Source organism: Hakea prostrata, chromosome 2 (genome assembly GCF_041222555.1).
Source record: "Hakea prostrata isolate BN-2017 chromosome 2, UWA_Hpros_2, whole genome shotgun sequence".
NCBI lineage: Eukaryota > Viridiplantae > Streptophyta > Magnoliopsida > Proteales > Proteaceae > Hakea > Hakea prostrata.
Window position 1 is genome coordinate 9,193,094 of NC_142601.1, and position 20,224 is coordinate 9,213,317.

At 36.6% G+C, this 20,224-nt stretch overlaps 1 protein-coding gene across 2 annotated transcripts in view; it reads right to left on the bottom strand.

Annotated features, from left to right (window-relative positions):
• The window catches only part of LOC149023643 (ARM repeat superfamily protein), a 121,965-nt gene that overhangs the window by 88,603 nt on the left and 13,138 nt on the right, over positions 1-20,224 (bottom strand). For both annotated transcript variants that reach the window (XM_089144184.1, XM_089144185.1), the window contains exons 3-10: positions 19,750-19,931; positions 16,478-16,598; positions 9,650-9,871; positions 9,227-9,446; positions 8,786-8,931; positions 8,541-8,698; positions 8,304-8,453; positions 8,150-8,198 (exon numbers count right to left, since the gene is read on the bottom strand). In XM_089144184.1, the coding sequence (XP_089000310.1) occupies positions 8,150-8,198; positions 8,304-8,453; positions 8,541-8,698; positions 8,786-8,931; positions 9,227-9,446; positions 9,650-9,871; positions 16,478-16,598; positions 19,750-19,931 (1,248 nt within the window). The remainder of the gene's footprint in view (positions 1-8,149; positions 8,199-8,303; positions 8,454-8,540; positions 8,699-8,785; positions 8,932-9,226; positions 9,447-9,649; positions 9,872-16,477; positions 16,599-19,749; positions 19,932-20,224) is intronic.

Genomic DNA, 20,224 nt, shown 5'->3' on the forward strand with positions numbered 1-20,224 from the left:
GGTTATCGGATTGCTAGGATCCTATGGTTCGATGAGAAACACTGCTCATGGGCAGTTTGTCATGTTATTTTCCTTAGTCTTAGTGGGTTGGGTAGTAGTTTAGTATTGAAATATTTTAATTTCATGTTTGAGTCTTTATGTGCTGGGCCTAAAGTCAATTTTGAATTATTTCGAGTTTGGGTTATATTTACAACTTAAGTTGGGGTTATTTTAGGGTTATGAGGAATCAATTTTTGGCAATGAAAAAAAGAATTAGAAAAGAAGCTCTCTCTCTCTCTCTCTCTCTCTCTAGTTCTTCCCCCTCTCTCCAGGTAAGCTCTCCTCCTTTCACCCTTATTTCCCACTAGAAAAATTCCCCTTGCTCTCCTCTATAAAGATCTACTCTCTTTTTTGTCAAAAAAGATCTAGTTTCTTTCCTGGAAATCTTCTTCTTCTTCCCCAAACCCCACGGTTGTCTAACAGAAAAAAACCTTTGTTTTTTTTCTTTCCTCTTTCCCTTATACGACAGTCTAGTTTTCTTTTGTTAGTCTCCCTTCCCTTCTCTTTGTTTCTTTTCTTTCCCTCCCTCTATCTTATCACCTACTCTCTTTCCTAGGATATGCCTTTACTTCAAAATATTTTTTTCTCCTTTCCTAGGATTCACCACTACTTCAAAATATTTTTTCTTTCTCTTAATTCTGTTCCTAGATGCTTTCTAACCCCTATTTTGCAGCCAGGACCAGCAGGTAACATTATCTCTCCCAAAATATTTCTCATTTATTCTTTGGCAGTAGTTTTGTTTAAAACAAAAACTTCCCAAGACTTCCTTTACATTTTTAATTGTTGAATTCCTTGTTAGAAATCTGATATTGATTAGGACAGCTCTATTTTTCTTTAAGTTTCTTAATACCCTTGTATTCAATTTAGTGTTATGGTGCCAAGATCCCCATTCCCTTGTTTCCCTATTGATTATTGTTTAGTTGTGCTTACCAGTAAAACTTATTGTGTTTATTTCTCTACTTTAGCTGTCTTACATGCATGACTAATCAGATTTCAAGCGCTGCAAATTCCTTTCTTTACTATCTGTCAAGAATAGGTGTTTAATTCTAAGAATCTAGTAGCCCACTTTGTAGGTCCCCTAGTTTCTAGGGTTTCTCCTACATCACTAGTTCATCAACATGGAACTAAGCATGCAGAGATTGATCAGCATTTCATTAACGAGAAGATTAAGTAAGGTCTTATTAGCATTTCCTTCGTTTCTTCAAAAAGTCAACTAGATGATATATTTACCAACGGTCTTAGTACTAAAATTTGCGTCTATTGTTAGAAAATTGGGCATAATTGACATCAATGCACCAACTCGAGGGGGAGTGTTGTAATTCTAGGTACATGGGTAGAATGTCTCTAGGATAATATTTTGTAAGATCCCTGTTGGAAGAGTTGGAGAAATCTTCGCTTTTGTCTAAAGGACATAGCAAGAGCTCTATTTATATCCAAACTTACCAAATACAGAACAAAATAAATCTTCCCAATATGGGAATCTTACAAGAAGAATAATATCTTAACAAATCTATCCTAAATAAGGAAACCCCAAATATGGAAAGTAAAACTACTAAATCTGTATTACCACACTCCCTCAAGTTGGAGCATATACATTTATCATGTCCAACTTGCCAATGATACTATTGAACACCTTGTTGCTTAAGCACTTTGTAAGCACATCAGCCAACTGCATGTCTGAAGTAACAAACGTGATATGAATCAATGCAGCCTCAATTTTCTCTTTGATGAAATGTCTATCAATCTCTACATGTTTGGTCCTATCATGTTGTACAATAGGAGAAGCTACACTCGTATTGGAAGTTGGCACTAGAGAAGATATGTTAAGTTTGAAATCAAGGGGTGAAGGTGCTAGTGCTCGTCTGAGGAAAAGGGTGTTGGAGTACTCAGGGTGTCAGAACTAGCTTGGTTTACAGATGTTTGATTGCTGCCCCTATTTCCATTCCTAACTCCACCATGGGAATTTGCTAGTCGTCCATGCAACATTCAACACTTGCCTTTGGTATGACGTTCTTTTACACAATATTCGCACTTCATCGGAGTGTGGGAATCACCAGAATAGATTTATTGCTGCCAGAAACAGAAACAGCCACTAATGCGAATCTGTTGGATGTCTAAGTATGTACCATATATATCCTCCAACTGTACTCAATGTCAACCATAACATAGGCTTGCTCTAAGGAAGAAAAGGGTTCCCATGAAAGAATCAGTGCACAGATTTGATCATACTCAATATTCAACCCGGCTAAGATATCATACACTCTAAGCTTGTATTCCCACTTCTGATAAGCAGCAACATCCTCAACAAAGGATGGCGTAAAACGGTCATAGAAGTCAAGGGTCTGATAACAGCCTCGAAGAATATTGTAATACTAAGACAAGATAAGCTCTTTTTGTTGCAACTGATGAATGTTCCTTCAGATATCAAAGCATTGTGCAGCATTACCAACTTTGGAGCATGTTTTCTTTGTAATCTTCTAAATTGTCATAGCTTCTCGAAGGAGGTAACTTTTTGAAATACTTGGTTCAATGGATTAAGGAGAAATCGCATAACAAAGCACTCATCTGTCTCCCACTTGTCTTAAGCAGTACCCACGGAAGAAGGCTTAATAGAAGTTCTATGAAGATGTCCAGTCAAACCACAAGCACCAACTGCAAGAGAAACTACACAAAAGACCAATGAAGATAATTGGTCCCATTTAGTTTAATAGTGGTCGTCTAAAAGGGAGTAAAATAACAATCCCTAGAAACAAAAGAAATGGGAGGATCCTCCATGCCGAATGCACAAAAAGAAGCAGAGAAGATGGTATCGGCCATCGCAGGTACACAAAATAAATTGGGTGCTAGAAAGAATTATTTTTGGTAGGAAAAACTCACCTTCAAAAATAAATCATAAGGATGTCATAGGAAAAAAAATTAGAAGGTCATGGGTTAGATGGTTCAATAGGTCTAGTTGGGTCTCTTGGTTCGACGGGTTAGATGGATAATATGGTTCACTGGTTCTGTTGTCACTTTTGGTTTGATTGAGGTGTTAAAAAACGAAAAAACAAAGGCGATAATATGATGGAGACGATGACAGAGCATCTGTTTGGTTCGATTGGGATTGCAGTTGTATGCAACGGAGGAAAGAGGTAAAAGATGGCAGCACAGTTGCAAGGTGGAAGTTGAAGGTGACGGAGAAAGAAATAGGAGATGGTGTAATAGTTGTAGGTGAGGATCTTCTAAAAGTGGCTCAGTCTGTTAAATTTGATTGCAGGAGAGGGCAACGAGAGAGGAAGTGGTGGCAACAGACTCTGGCTGGTTAGAAACTACTGGCAACAAGTGCTAGTGAGTGGCAGTAGTTGCAGGTAAGCTAGGGATGGATTCTAGATGGCCAGAGGTTATCGCAAAAAGGTGTTTTTTGTCTTGTGATGAAAAAAGAGGAAAATAGGTACCATAGTTGTCAAGGCGTCGCCTAGGTGACGCCTTGGCGTCCTGCGGCCTTAGAGGGCCTGAGGCGAGTATCGCCTCAGTTGGAGCCCATAAGGCGGGCGCCTCAGGCTCTGAGGCGTCGCCTCGGGCTCGCCTCGGACGCCTTGGACGCCTCAGACCTTGAGGCGACCGCCTTATGGGATTTTAAAAAACCACCATTTTTTTTCCAAATCAAAGGCCAAAAATAAATTGGAAATTAGATTCCAATTGGGAATAATCTAATGGCCGAATGCTTATACAAATGTTACACGGAATACATGGGATCATTTGTAACATTAATTCATTAACGTTTTGCAGCGGCCTCCGGTGATTTTGTTCACCATCTCAGGCGACGGTATGTCACCAACATGCTTTTTTTCTTTTTCTTTTGTGTTTTAACAATGTTATAAGTTGCTACTCGTTATTTAATTTCTGTTTGGAGATTATTAACTAATTATTTACTTCTTTGTGACTTGCAAATTGCAATTAAAGTTTCTGTTATGGTTCTTGTGACATAGCTACTTCTCTGTGACTTTCACGTGGTTGTTATTCATGTAATGTTCTGATGTCATACTCTGAACCTGCTATCTGATTACTGCATCCTATCCTACTCCAAGTAGTATTTGATTACTGTTGTTTAAAGGTCATTCAACATCTTTCATACTCTGAACCTGCTATCTGGTTACTGCATCCAATTCCTACTCCAAGTAGTAAGATACTTGGAATTTATTTAGGACCTACTATGTGTGGTTTGTAGTATTATGGATGACTTAAGGTAGGCTAAATGGCTAATATTAGTTTTTTTATTATATATAAGATAGGTTTATAATGAATTAGTGTATGAGATGTACACTAAAAAATAAAAATTTCACTTAAAACGCCTCGACCGCCTCAAAAGCGCCTCGTCGACTCATCGCCCCAACTAGCTAAAACCGCCTCGCATCGCCTCGTCGCCGTGACAACTATGATAGGTACTTGCGATGGTGTTGTGATGGTGGTGGAATGGTGGTTCCTGCATTTTTTTTTCTTTCTTATGGTTAGAACAAGTCCGGAGGGTAAAGAGAGAACAGATGAGAAAGAGGTAGCGGTGGTGATAGTGCTCAGTAATGGATCACAAATGGCTCTAATATCATGTTGGAAGAGTTTGAAAAATATTGACTTGTGTTTTTAGGACACAACAAGAGCTCTAATTATATTCAAAACTTACCAAATACAAAACAAACTAAATCTTCTTAGTGGGTGAATCTTACAAAAAAATAAAATCCTAGCAAATCTACCCTAAACAAGAAACCCCAAATATGGAAAGTAAACCTATTAAATCTGTATTACAAAAATCCCACATATGAAGTTTCTACTCTTCTAGTACTTATCTACTAATATAAAAAAATAGTGAATGTGCCTCTCTGCCCCAAGCCAGGATTTTGAGAATATCCATCAACTTCATTACCACTTTAAACTGCTTGGAACACTATTATCAAGCCTAGGGTTTTCTTGACCACCTAGGCAATAAACCCCTTTCTAACATGCAAGATCCCAGCAGCTTTATCACCTAGGTGCTGGCGCTTTTCGCCTTATGCGCCGCATTACCGCCTAAGCACTAAAGTGGTCACTTTTTTGACATTTTATACCTAAACTTTCTTTTTTTGGATTATTTCTTTTTAAAACATCAAATTTTATTATACAAAACCATATACTAATTATTCATTTTGGATTCAGGAATCATTAGAAGAAGAAATATTTGGAGTAATGTCATCTATTAATTTATCGGTTCAGTCATAAAAGCGATAACATAAGCGAACAAATTAAATTCTGATTTGGATTCGAGAATTCTTCGTTTAGTTTTATTTAATAAAAATTTAAAAATTAAAAATTTAAAAAAAAAAAAAAGTCAAGTAAAAAACTTGGATGTTTAAGTTGAGCAACAAGGGAACAATCGGTTGTATTGTAGACCACATCATGCATATCTTTTCCCCATACAACAAAAAAATACTCTCATTTTTTCATTTTCACATTCATAATCGTATGTTATACCGTTTTACATTATGTTGCTAATTGTTATTGTATATTTGTATTAGGATGAGATGAACTTACATTTGGTTTTTTTATGATGATCTTTCATAATTATGATTCTTTAATTTTTGTTTAGGTTACAATAAAACTATACCAATGTTTTTGTAATATTATTTGTGCAACATAAAATACTTGAATTAAAAAAATGTGCCCCAAGCAATGTTGTCAAAGCGTCCACCTAGGCGGTAAAGCGGTTTTTCAACCACTTTGTTTAAAACCGCTTAATTGACGCGCTAATTTTTCGCCTAAGTGCTACCACTTTGTCGCCTTGTGCACCTTATTGCCGCCTAAACGCTAAAGCAGCCGCTTTTTTTACATTTTTTTCATAGTTTCCTTTTTAAATCAAAATTTATTTTACAAAACCATATATAAATTTAATAGCTTAGTCATTTCGGAATCAAGTCCTAAATTGAAAAGGAATTCCGAGGCCCAAAGTGACATACGACCTCTCCAAGCTCCGGGGCGGCCTCCCCGGACCCTGTGCCTGTCGGCAACAAAATGTGGCATGAGTCACACTCAACATCGAGAATCAATGAATTATTTAATGGACAATGACTTGAAAATCGGAATAATGAGATCAATTAATTTAACTTATGTTTGTGTTCTTTTTTTTGGATAATTTTTCATAATTATGATTATTAAATGCTTTCTTTTTTGGATGAATGTGACTATTGAATTTTTTTTTTAACTTGTTATATAAAGTAGTTTTATTAAAAAGTAGTTTAAAAGTAGTTTTATTGAAGAAAAAAATTACCCGACCGCTTTGGTCACCTTATTGCCGCTTTGTCACCTAGACGAAGCCCCCAAACGCTTTGGTCACCTTACCAACCTTGGTCCTAAGTACTTTGATTACCGTAACAGTGCCCCAACCGCTTTGGTCGCCTTATCAATCTTGGCTTAGTATGTATATACATTTATACTTCAAATATATATGCATATGCGTGAGTTTGCATTCAGATTCAACCATATACTAGTATGCACGAGTGCAAATCCAAAAGATGATTGTGGGTTTGTTTGGGGCAAAATAACCATGAAAATGTGGCTGCTTGAGAAGAACTAAACTCTAAATATGCTTAAAACCCACTGAATCTGGCAGGTTATGTACCAGAATTTGGAAAATTCACCAAAATTTGGGTAATTCGGTGGGTTTCAGTCAACCAAATCATAAAGACGAAACAAGATTTCAAATCTTGAATGGAAGGTACAACAGAGAAAAGAAGGGAAGAATTTATACAAAGGGTGAGCTAATAGGGCCTATGACATGGAATAATCAAGGCCCCAAAGAATTAACAATATGCTTGTTCCTGGGGGAGTCTAAAAGAGAGCCATGGTCAATCAAGACAAGCTTGAAGCTGATATCAAAGAAAAATGGCCTTCTAAATCACATCAACGAGAAGGAATTGGAAGCCCAACTAGTAAAATTCATCTCCAGCTATATCCCTAAACACCAACTACATCATAGATAGTTGCCTAAAAAGTATTAGCCAACCAAACCCACTGTGAAGGGCAAAGCTCTCTTACAACAGCGCCAGATGAAAGTGAAGGCATTTTACCAAATGGGAAGAACGGGAATGTCCAAAACAGGGGGTTGTTAGTTAGAGCAGAGATCCACAAACATTGGATGTATAACAGCGGGTAAGACCTTTAAAGCAAAATAGGTTATACCATCTGATGGTGGTAGCACAGGTTGTAACAAAACCCCAAGCAGATTTAGAACTAAAGATACTCGAGGACAAGGGATTCCAAATGATCTTGTGATCTTGTCCAAATGGGTAGAAGAGGGGGGTGCGAGAAGGGAGAAAGGCAAGGGCAAAAGGTTGACTACTGTGCATCAGAGATTAAGGAGAGAAGGACATGCTTACGGGTGCCGGAGGAGTAGACAGGGCATGTGCCAAAGGTATTGAACAGCAATTCAAAATAATGCAGCCTTGGAGGTGCAGTCCAGCCAAGGCGGCAAACAGCCAGGATCACAAAGACAGAATCATTTCTGAGCAATTTCAGAGTCTCAGACAGGGCTGTAGGGCTTACTTGATGGGGCTAGGGGGTCTATTTAGGATGTGGCTTTTAGAGTAGACTTGATATAAAGTATGTTCCAGAACTGCTTTCAAGTTTGGGAATGTTTGGAGAACTTCTAAAATTTAAAGGTCTATGGTAATGGCCTCGTAGGATTTAGGTGAGGCTACATTTGCTTTGAATAGAAGGAATATAGGGTTATTATGTTTGATGGAAGAAGATGGGATTCATAGAGTTAGAATTAGATCACAGTTCACAAGATATTATGGTTTGAGCTTCTGGGAATAAAGGTGGATCAAACCTTCAAGTTGCAGTTATAAATGGCTACCAAAAAACAAAAAAGGAAAAAACAAAAAAACAATAATACTAACATAGAATGGGGAAGAAAGTCCTACCTATGAATTGTTGGCCACTTGAGAAGTGAGAACTCCAGGGAACATAAAAGATTGTTACTCTACTAATGATAATCTAGCGAATATAATTAATGAGTGCAGGCCCTTAATCAACAGAATAGATCACAAAATGCACATTTTTTCCACATTTATTCCTCACCAATATAGAAAATGAAAAATAGTACCTTCTCTGTTTTCCGGATGGACAAATAAACTTGCATCTCTGTCTGCAATCTGGAATGTGCATTAAAAACATTCAAAATTAAAAATATCACGAAGAAAATTATGAAGACAAAAGATTGACAATACTACTTTAGCGGCAGTTCCACTAACAATTACCTTCTCTTTTGAGTTAAAATTGAATTCAAAGCCTTCACATGAAGAGGTGAAAAAAATGAGAATGAAGATATCCAGTGTGATGTCCTTTCTTCAACAGAAAGAGCATCTGGAAATAGATCATCTGCAAGCACAACCTCCATGTTTTGGGGCCTGAAAAATTTGTAAAAATCAATTAGGACTCCTCATGCCATAATAATTAGGGCAGATTAACCAGTTATAAGATGCTGATATTCACACCTGAAGTCCTTACAATCTTTATCATAGCAAAGCATTAAAATTCTACACGGGATCTGTTCAATGTGGTCATCACGTGTTATGATGCCTTCGGAGCACTTAATACAATAACTCCGATAAAGTTCTAGCAACTTCTGCATGGCAGCCTTTCTAACAGGTACCTAGAACAACAGAAGACACCTTAAGATCAACATCAAGAGTTCAGAACTAATCTAGGGAAGATTGCAAGGTTATACAATTAAAATTACCTTCTTGTCTCGAAGTCGTTCTGCAGCCTGTGATATTAGCTCAGATGGAAGAAGTTTCAAATTTGAATTGGCCAGATCACAGACAGTAAACACAGCCTGTGTTCTTACTTTATCATCAAAATCTAGTAGCCTCCCTTCTAGGGCAGCTGTCAAAGTCACAAATTGTGAAAACTAGTGAGAATCAAGAAAGACCTGCCAACAGACCAGCTCAGACTGCATGCACCTTGATGGTGTGGCTCTAATGAAAACAGCAAACTTTAAAAAATAAAGACAACCAGCGCACTCATACAAAGCCAGCAGTTTAAACCAAAGAACCACTTCATCAGTGTGTTCATATTTAAGAGCAAAAAAGACAATGATCAAACCATTTTGCAAATTACACCACAGGGTTGAAGGGGGCAAGTGTGGAAAAAAAAATAAAAGAGTTGCCAAATATCCTACTAAGAACTTCACGTGCTTCTGCACCAGAAGGATTCGCCAAGTAGCAAGTTTTAGCACATCGCAAGGCACTAACTCTAACTTCCGCAGACTTGTCAGAGAATCTTTTCAAAAACTCTTTGAATAGTTGGTGGCGGGGTTCTTGTGTGATGTGGTCTTCAGGCAGTGCAAAAAGTTTTTCTAGCAAATTAACAGCTTTTATACGAACATCAACCTGATCAGCCTGTGAACACAATGGAAGGTCACTAGACAATTCTGTACATACAGCTATACACAGATCAATTGTCACAAATAACCAATTTTCTGAAAAATTAATAACATAAATGGGAAGAGAATTAAAAAGAAAGAAGAGTGTGCCTCTGTATGTCTCTGTGTGTGTGTGTGTGTGTGTGAGAGAGAGAGAGAGAGAGAGAGAGAGAGACATACTAGTAGTTCTTGAGTGAAAGTAGGGATAACAGGCAGAACCATCTGAGGAGCAGACTGGTAAATTTCAAAAATTATTTCATGGTAAAATTCTTTAAGCTCACTTCCCATAGTGTCTCTATCCAAAATACAAGATGTTAAAAATTGTTGAACTAAGGGTCCAAGATTCTCTGAGCAATGTTGAATGACAGAAACAGCAAGCCTAAAAGAAGCAAGAGGAGAAGCCTGCAAATAAGTTACTTTGACATTAGATGTTTTCTCAGAGAAAGTAGTAAAAAAGATTTCAATTTACCAGTTGCCATATGAAATACAAGGAATGAATAATGATAATCCAATGTGAGAAAATTCAACTAAAGAAATGTCAAGAGTCAAGACTAACAAAAAAAATTAAAGAAGTAAATACATAAGTAAATAATGTCAAGCCTACTTCTGTTTTGATCTTAGTCCAAAATTTACATGTTAACCCCTAGGCCTTTTGGTGATACTCCAACAAATGAGCACATTGTTGTTAGATGGGATTTAGATTCTTCTCTTCTCTGCCTGCTAACCATGATGGATTAGCTTTGTGCTTTCCATCACCTCCCACTCACCCTGTTTGAAGTTTTGGTGATGATCATTTATTCACCAAAAAAATAATGGCCACCCTGAATAGCAAACTAGAATTAGCCAATTTAACTACGAATTTTAAAGTTTAACTGTTTGTTGGAAAGACATTCTTTTTCCTTCCCATCCTCATTTCTTGAAAGATAACAATCACAATTTTCAAGGTGCCAGCCAGGCATCCAGCATTTCTTTGAGAGCAAGGAAGTTGGTTGCTTTATTTGCAAGGCACCTCACTCAACTATTTATTTTATCTTGATGTCAAATCCTATATTGGCTTTTATTTATGCCCAATATCATCTGATATATTTCATTTATTTAAGTAATCATACATAAATAGGATATCCCCCCCCCCCCCCCACCAAATTTTCTCCAATAAAAATTGTTAGAAATCAAATAAAAGAAAAAGGTCAACCTCTTGATTCACGGAGGGGGGGGGGAAGAAACTAGATTTTCATCAAAGAGCAGAAATTCTTCAACTTTTTAATTGTGGGTTTTTCTGAATTCTAAAAACTAAATTCTAAAAACTTCACAAATTTAAAATGGTAAAACATAAGTAAAAACAAAAAGTACAGTAAAACATTGACTTCTTTTGACGTCCAAAAAGGTATTTCCATTCAAAGAGATATTCACAACATTCACATTCATGCACACCAAACAATTTTTTACCAGCACATGAATCAGATTTAAGCAATCTTGAATCTCTTGGAAAGCTGGTTTTTTGCTCTATTTAGTACCATAAAAAGAAGGCCGACGAAGAATTAAATAATTTGACTAGTCAAATTTCCTAGAGACGAACATATTTATATTAAATATTGCCATAGTAGTGTGATAAACAATTTTTAGTATAGATTTATTTAGCACTTTTGTATTATACAATTTTTTATATGATATTTGAGCCAAATAAATATTAAAAAATAACAATATAATGATTTATTTGTCCTCATAACACCTTATGGCCGCTTTTATCACCAAGGGGCTCTAGAAGACTCATAAATATCGTGGTCACCACGCCACCTTGATTGCTATGATAATAATGACAAATGTATAGTAAAATGTTGGTATTTGAACATTGTAAGTCAATGTGCAAAGGGAAGCACTTTGTTAATTAGTAGCAAAATTGGTGTTTGTACTTGATTAGTGACTGTACTAATCACTATTTGTTTCAAGATTTTTATCAAAACAAGTTGATGCCCAGAACATGTTCTATTTTGTGTCCAACCCATAGAAAAAAATTCAAGGGAAACTTAAGTTTCGACCAATTGAAAATGGAAAACCTAGGTGGAAAACTGGGAAATTTTGAGGAAACTTAGGACTTTTTCATGCAAGTTTCGACAGGTTTTAGAGAGTATTTTAGGGAGGGACTCTGCATTTAAGCTAATTAGAGTATAAAGAACACATTGACACATGTATTTTGCTAAAAAAATCAATATAGATATGTCATTCAATGTACATAATATCAATGTAGAGTTGTCCGAGAAGTAAACTATAAACTTTACTACTTAAGTACATAAGATTCAATATATAATCTCTAACTTCAAAACATCAAATACAAAGTAACTGACAATAAAAGGAAAGTACAACTTAGTGCCAAGAGGAGTGCCTCGGTGGATCCATCCTGTGAGCTGAGTAGTACTATACATGTAACATCCTCTCCTCCAACCAATAAATAGAGACATCCCATGACATTTTATGCTTATGGTTGTCAAGGTAATCGACAACTGCAATTTTATAAGTCTGGTCATCAACATGCATCAGATAACCAATCTGAGGGTACACAATTTGGATAGGGAAGTCCTGATGGAGGGGGTATTTGTCGTGGTATTTGGGAAAACATGAAAGAAACAAAAAAATTGAAAATTTGTGGAAGTTATGAAACTTGCAGGAAAAAATCTCAGGTTTCCACGAAATTTCCCAAGTTTTCACGAAATTTCCCAGGTTCCCACAAAATTTCCCCGGTTTCCATGAAATTTCCCATGTTTCCCACAAAATTTGGGAATTTTTTTCTCAACAACCAGCTGGTTCAGCTGGGTTGAACCAGATTTCGAGAAGTTTTGACGATTTCGATTGAAACTTTGGATTTTTTCATTCTCCTAGTTTTTCGTTTCGAGGTTCCCAAAATGGGAAATTTCAATGGAAATTTGGCAAGTTTCGACTGAATTTTGTTCTATGGTCCAACCAATTATAAATTAGAGCAAAGTTGTAATCCAAGCTTTCAAGCTCTTTGGACATATTTGTAATTCCGTAATTCTAAAGGTCTACTTGTAATTACTATATTTCTAGTAGTAGAACTCTCAAGATTTCGCTGAGACCTAGCAAGATACCTCTCTCTTTCCATTACCAAGGCGAAATGATGTGTGAGACAAGATTATGTGCTTCGCACGTAAGGTCTCAAGTCTCGACTCCCCAGTTGATGATTGGATTATCATTTGAACTTTGTTATTTGAACTATGAACAAGTGTAATGCATTAAAGTTAAGAAGTGGTGCAAGTGTTGAGGTCATCCACTTCTTATATCTTCAGCTTTCTTAGTCTACTTATAAGTGTAATCCTAATGACTTCACACAAGAAAACAGTAGGAGTTACCACAGATCAATCACTTCCCTAAAGCCAAGTCGGCCCATTACCTCATCAGAATATGGTAACCTTTTCTTTCCCTTCCTGGTAATGTTGATCACTTGAATTTGACTATGTCCATTAGGGGAAGAGGATTTGAACGCAACACTCTTCCTCTCATGTGATGTCTTATAATTCCGTTTTTCCGTCCAACTGCGTCTTCTCTTTCCCTTCCCCAAACTTGGCAGGATTTACTGGCAAACTCAAAACAAAAAGGAGCCTTGCTAAAAGGAAAGGGAGCACTTGAAAGAATGGTACTTAGGATCTTGTCTCCCTTCCTTCTGGAAAAAGACCTCTTCTTCCAAAATTGTGAGTTCATAGAGGGCTTTAACAGCCAATTACATGTCCTAAAGCTAAAAGGAAAACTGATAGTAATAAAATCATAACACTTATCCAAACAATATGTGCATGGAATTCCAAATCACTCTATGAAATGACCCATATACCCAAGGTTCGAAGTATCATGTATCAATAGCATATCTGATGTAACCCCCAAATTGAAGGCCAGTCTTTAGGATCAATTGAGTGAATTCAGCAGTAATTAAGCACTTTAAACACCCTGCAAACTGGATTTTCTAGAGCAATTTAGAGGTGGACAGCAACTAATTAGGGCTATATATATACCCTGCGGCTAGGGTTCCAGGGGTGTTTTGAGGTTGAGGGGACTGAGGGTTAGGTTTGGCTAGAGAGTTTAGGATTAGGGTTTTAAGAAAGTTAAATCTGAATCTGTTACTTCATGTTCAGATTTAGTTCCAGAACATTAGGGTTTTCTTAAATTTAGGGTTTGGGGATTGAGAAGGGTTGCCACAAGCTAGAGAGAAGGGGGAAAAGGGGCTGCAAAGGTGAGGGAAGAAGAGGAGGTGAGCAGCAGGTAGGGATTAGTAGTACTATAGTACTTGTAGTAGAGAAAGGGGGATGATGAACTTGAAAAGTTGCAGAATACGCACTACAGCAGCAGCAGCCGGTTTCTCCTTGAGAAACTCACAAACCACAACCCAAATTGTCGCATTCAAATCTCAAACTTAAATAATCATCCAATCTGTCTTTTACAAGCTAGAGAGGCTTTATACATGAATAAACTCACACCAAGACTCAAACATAGAAGGTGATCCTAACTAAGACTCTCATTCCAACAAGGATTTACAAAATAAGAGTAGATCTAGACTCCTTGTAAGAAGTGGACTGCCACCAAGGGAAATCCCTCTCAACTTGCGAATCCTACCTTAACTGGGACTCTTCAATAACTTGAGAAAAATCCAAGCTCAAAAGCAAAAATAGATTTGGGATCCTACTAGTGTTCTGGACCCAACAAAAGGAATCCTTCTCTAATTAGGACTCCTAGCTAGGGTAGGACCCTTTCATAACTTAACAAACAAGGACTCAATAACAAAATAAAAGTATACATGGACTCCCAAAATTATTCTACATTCAACTAGACTTGCTAGGACTCTAAAAAGGAGGGGAAAATGACCAATTTGCCCCTGACCAGGTTCAGCCTTCTTGGAGAGGCCACAGGAAAAAGTCTCCTTGTTTTTCTTTTTCTTTTTTTTTTTTTTTTTTTTTTTTTTTTTTGGTTTTGGGGTGGGGGGCTGTTGGTTTCCATCTAGTTACATAAATATCAGATGACATTTCATTTCATACCATATTGTATCTTAGATATATATAGCCAGGTGCAAAATTGCATACCTATGGCAGTGGTTAAATTTAAACAAAAATAATTGGTATAGCGGTGCAAGTTTGGCTCTGGCGGCCTTAACCCGCCTTGAGCCCAAATAGGGCCTGGGCTCAACATTTCGGCCCAGAAGGCAGGTTAGGGCCAGAATATTCTAACCCTGAATCAGGGCCAAGGGCAAGCATGGGATTACTATTTGGCCTGCCCGGTCAGCCCCGCCGTGAACCTAATCCTGACCCTGATTTGTCCTTGATTTTGGCCCTAATTTTGGCCTTCATCCTAGCCTTAATACTAACCTTGTTTGGCCTTGATCCTGACCTTGATTTTGCCTTGACTTCAACTGTGGATTTCATCCTAATATTGACCGTCATATTAACCTTGATATAAACTTTCAGTTTGACCTTTAATTATTTTGATAATATTAGACTATGAGTTCATTTTTTATATTATTGGGTAATTTTTATTTGGACCTCCTGAGATTTGACCTAAGTCATTTTTAGTTCAAAATATTGACATCTTCCATTTGCCTCCCCTGTGGTATCCCAAAAAACTTATCAAAGACTGATAGTTATGTTTGTGACTAAAATACCCTTGATTCACTTTTTGACAAGATTTTGAATAACAATTAATTTATCCAACAATTGTGAATGAAAACATAGGGCTCAACTGTGAACATAAACTTTTTATTTTATCAAATCACTTGTAATGTTTTTAAATATACAAAAAGAGCTCCCTGCATGATCTCTGCAATTGACTTGGTTTCTAGATTTGTCCAAATTTAATTCCAATTCTTCTCTTTACCTATTCTCTTTTATGAACAATCTCAACTCTTGAGAAAAATCAAAGAAAAGAGATAGAAGAAAGAGAGAGGGAGAGAGAAACTTGGGGAAAGTCAGACTGGAGTGACATTCAACATTTCGACCATGGTCTTAGAAATCTAGAATCAAGGCTGGTTATTTTTTTCTTTCAAAGCTTACATATTAAAAGAAAAAAGCGATGATAATACAATAGGGAATATATAATAACCCTAATGTTCATCGAATAGCAAATTGAAAACCAATTCAAACCATTCTTGCATCTAGCATAATTTTTATAGATTGACAACCCTAATTTGGAACATCTAACAAAGATTTCAAAATAGAAGGTTTTCAAAAGAAATTTAAATGACAAATATCTATAGATTAAATTCTCTTTTATAGCATAATTTACTAAAAATATATATTTTTAACCATATTAATTGTTTATAAAAGATGATGTCTCAACCTCAAATGATGTAAAGTATCTAACATCTAACAAAAAAAATGCATATATACATGAATCAATCAATCAAACCCAACATGAAATTAACCTGCAAAAAGATTGAAAAATGTATTAATATTAAACAGGTGCACTAGGATTCCATTAGTTAGAAAGTTTGTAACCCCATTGCCCTAACCTTCTCACACAGCTCCAACTGAACGAAGTATAGTAACAACTTGGCTTCACTCGATAATCAAAAATACAAGATACTAAGTTATAAGCCTTGTATATACATGTGCATGTTATGAAAAGTTGGTCAATAGCACTAAAGATTCACCAAAGCCATTAGTACCAGTATTGGTAAATAGACACAGTCAAAATCAGCTAAAGGCACAACAAGATGGAGAAAAATCATATGTAATGAAATTGGTGATACTCTCCAGGCATATCAAATAAAACTAATTTGGAATAACATACAACTGGAGTACTCAGTCCACGAAGTTTGGACCATTGCAGGGTCTGGGGAGGGTCATAATATATGCAGTCTTATCCATATTTTTGCAAAGGCTGTTTTCAGTCTTGAATCTTGACCTATGGCTGTAATAGAACAACCTTACAATTGAACAAAGGCCGCTCTTAACATACAAAACAAAACAAAAAAAGGTAGGACACCAGTAGAAAGAAAATGAACCACTAAATGAATACCTTTTCCTCCTTCAGAAGATTTAGCAATGTAACATCCAAAAGTGGTTGAGCTGGTTTCTCATCCAGAATAAGCTTCATTATGGACAATACAGCCTCAAACAATGTTGGCTGATGATGTTCCCTGCAACAGAATTTTTTATGATTAAAATATTGTTCAAGTATGCTACAAGAGAAGAAAGGTAATTGTAAAATGACAAATAGACCTAAACAGTTACAAAGAAAGATGCAACTTTATAGGACTGAAAACAACAATTGGGCCTTACACCAATTAAAAGGGGATTGCTGCATGGATCATTGCAAAGACAAAATACTGAAAATAGAAGTAATAAAATACAGCACAACACCATTGGCTACAACTCAACAACGTCCTACCTAAATAGGGCTGTCTACATAGATCCTTGCATGTATTAGAGAAAGTAGTTGCAGGGTTGTAAGACTTTTAGGAGCTAGCCTAGACTCTAGGGGGTGGTCAAGTGAAACTAGGAGCTCAGGTCAATGGGTTTAAAAAGGGAATTAAAGGGCTGTAAAATCTTATCCAACTTAGTACTTTAAGGGGATAATGGTGTGGATGATATCCTAGCCAATTATGACGGCTAGTCTGGTAGTTATGGAGGCTGCAAATTTGTACCAAATGGAGGGTTTCTTGCTATAAAGAACTTTGAAAAAAGAAAAAACAAACAAAAGAAAACAAGAAAAAAATAAACAAAATACAAAAGAAAGTAGTAGAAGGCCACAGAACTTGGGAAGGAGGGGATGATGATAACCTAACTAGGTCCCAGATCTTGGTAAATCAATCAAACACTACCCAGCCTTGATGAAGCTTTCCTGCCTAGGTCCTAGACCTGCTTGGTATATAAGAAGAGCACTGCCTAGCAGCCTATGCAAAGGTTTGACCACATCATTCGCCATGAGGCAGAATAGTGCCTGGCCACTAATTTAATCTTAAGATACAATATGTACTCTACATAATATGGGATGTGCAGAAGAGTCAGAGATCCGCGACTCACGTCTACATTTTGAACTCGTAAGCTGTAAAATGTAACAACAAAGAACTAAAAACTACCAAGTCCATGTAACTAGCAATTACAGAAGTCGTCTCCAAGAGGAGAATGGTCAAATGGGACCTACTACAGCAAAGATGAAGGGACGCTCACATGTTACTGGGTTCATAGTTACATCCATCAAAAGCATGGTAGCTAAGACCCAGCTTCAACTGTGCAAACTAAACACATAACCATTAACAGATACATCTGCATAGTATATATCATTTCTGATGCAAACCCAAGTAAGCAAACCAATGTCGATTCTGGAGGAGAATGGGGGTATAATGAGATAGGATGATAATCGATATAGATGTAGATGTCAATGTAGATGAAGATAGATAGTCCAATTAGACCAACCATAGGAGTCCTATGTAGGTAGCCGAGCCGCAGCACAGATTCCCACTAATTTCCCAACCATAGGAGTCCCACCTAGGTTGCCAAGTCTTACTGCACATATATCTCACAAGAAGTCTGGGTGATGAAACAACCCATGAAAAAATTATATAGCTCAGAAGTAGGCTTAACAACCACTTAGATTATATTAAATTGAATTAAAAGACCATCAGGAAACTAACTAGAATTCCCACACATAGAAACTAAACTCAATAAGATATTCAATATATTAACTAGAAATTTCAAACTTCTAACTAGGCATGAAAAACAATTACTACACCTATGAACTTAACACAATCTCATTAAATCTGTCTGGGGAAGTAACATTAATTAAACTAGGAATGAAAATAAGCTAATACCAAGCCTAATACATACATAACCCCACCCACGGATTATTTCCAACAAATAAGCCCATTATGCGAGTTATGCTCCTTTTGACATAATTTATATTTATGTTTACAATGATCAATTATGACTGGCAGAGTAAGAGCATAAAAGGGGCATTCTAGCCCATCAAGAATTAGCCTACCACCCTGTCAATTCTCGATGTATCTGGAGACTGTTGCCCAGTTCAGTTAGGACTTGTAGCCCTTGTTCTAATCTGGTTCTTTGTAATTCTCTATTATAAATAAAGCTGTTAGGACAGGAGGCTTTACAAGTTCCGAGTGAAGCTCCAAGATAAATCGAGCTCTCTCCTCTCTTCTTTTCTCTTCTCCTCTCTTTTTCATAGTTATAATTGACAATTGTAATACATTATGCAGTAAAAACAATAATCATTTGATTACTATAACACACAAGAAATCATGTAATGAAAAATAGGTTAGGAGAAAGTGAAGAATACATTATGTATTATTGGTTTAGTTTGGGATGGTTCCAGTTCACCTTGAAAAATATATTCAGAAGCATGAAGAAAAAATGTAATCCTGACAAATTTCAAGTTGGTTTTGGTTTCTTATTGGATTACATCAGTTTGATTCAATACTTTTGAGTTCTTTTCAGTATCTTTTGCGTTAGTGCAGTCCAGTTTGGTTTTTGGTTAACAAAACCTCTACGCAAAACATGATCCAATAAGTTCATATTGGTTTGGTGTTGATATTTCATCTCATTTTGTCTGGCTCACCTCAATTTGGTCTGGTTTTATTAGTCTGGGCAAGTTTTGATACCCCACAGCTGGATAAAAGAGAAGGTAGGAGCAATGAGGAAGTTAGAGAGAGAATAAGAGTTCTCTTCCACAACTGAAAAAACAGGAGGTACAGAAATAGTACATAATAATAGTAACAAGGAGAGCCAAGCCTATGGCCCTATACAAGCTCTCCTGCAAGGACCAATTAGTACTCAGTAGGCTATGGAGTTAGGGACCCACATCCAAGACAGCCTGGCTAATTCACCAGCCAAGGAGTGAGTTAGCTAAGCATACTCCGCAAGTCAAGTGGAACTTTCCCTGAGGAGGAAAAAAAATTTCTATGAATACCAATTTATTTACAAATTGAACAAGCAGTATGCCATTAATTTCAAGATTTCAAGATGCTCACTAAAATAACTTTTCTACTTAAATGACTTTTAGAATATGATATGGCCTTCATCTTACCCTTTTCTATTATGTTCCTAACGTAGGATAAAATAAAATATTATAAAGCTTATAGAAAGGCACAAGAATTAGGGCACACTGCTACAGTGATAATGATCAGATCAATATACGGCTTGATAAGATCAAGAAAATTTTCTTCAATAGGAAAAACAAGTCAAGTATATTTCTATGTGATGAGCACAACAAACATGAAGATGGCAATAGTACAATGACTTCTTTTCCTTTTATTGTTATACTTCAAGTCTTACCTCACAACCGTGAAAAAAACTTTGAACATCTCCAAAACTAGATCATCACAACCAATGTCCAGCATCAGCACACAACATTTCAGTGCAGCAACTGTCTCCAATATTCTCACTCTCCTTGCAAAATATGGGCTTTCTGTATCAGAGAGCTCAGCAAACATACTGACAAAAAGCTTAAAGACATCCTGCAAAGCAAATGGAAAGAAAAATATGGTACAACATTACATTTCATATTTTACTAAAAGGAAATGAATAATGACATTTCGAACACTGTTTCTCATTCACTATCAGCAACCTGTTCACTTTCTGCTACCCTGTTCAAAGGGAAATAAGGACACCAAATAATAAGATTTTTGGTCTAGAGAACTTCATTTTCAGGGGATTAGAGGGATATATTTTACTCCCAAGCTTCATCTGTATCATAATAGAAATGTTTTGTCTCTTCTTTCCAGGATTTTGCCTCTTTTTTCATGTTATC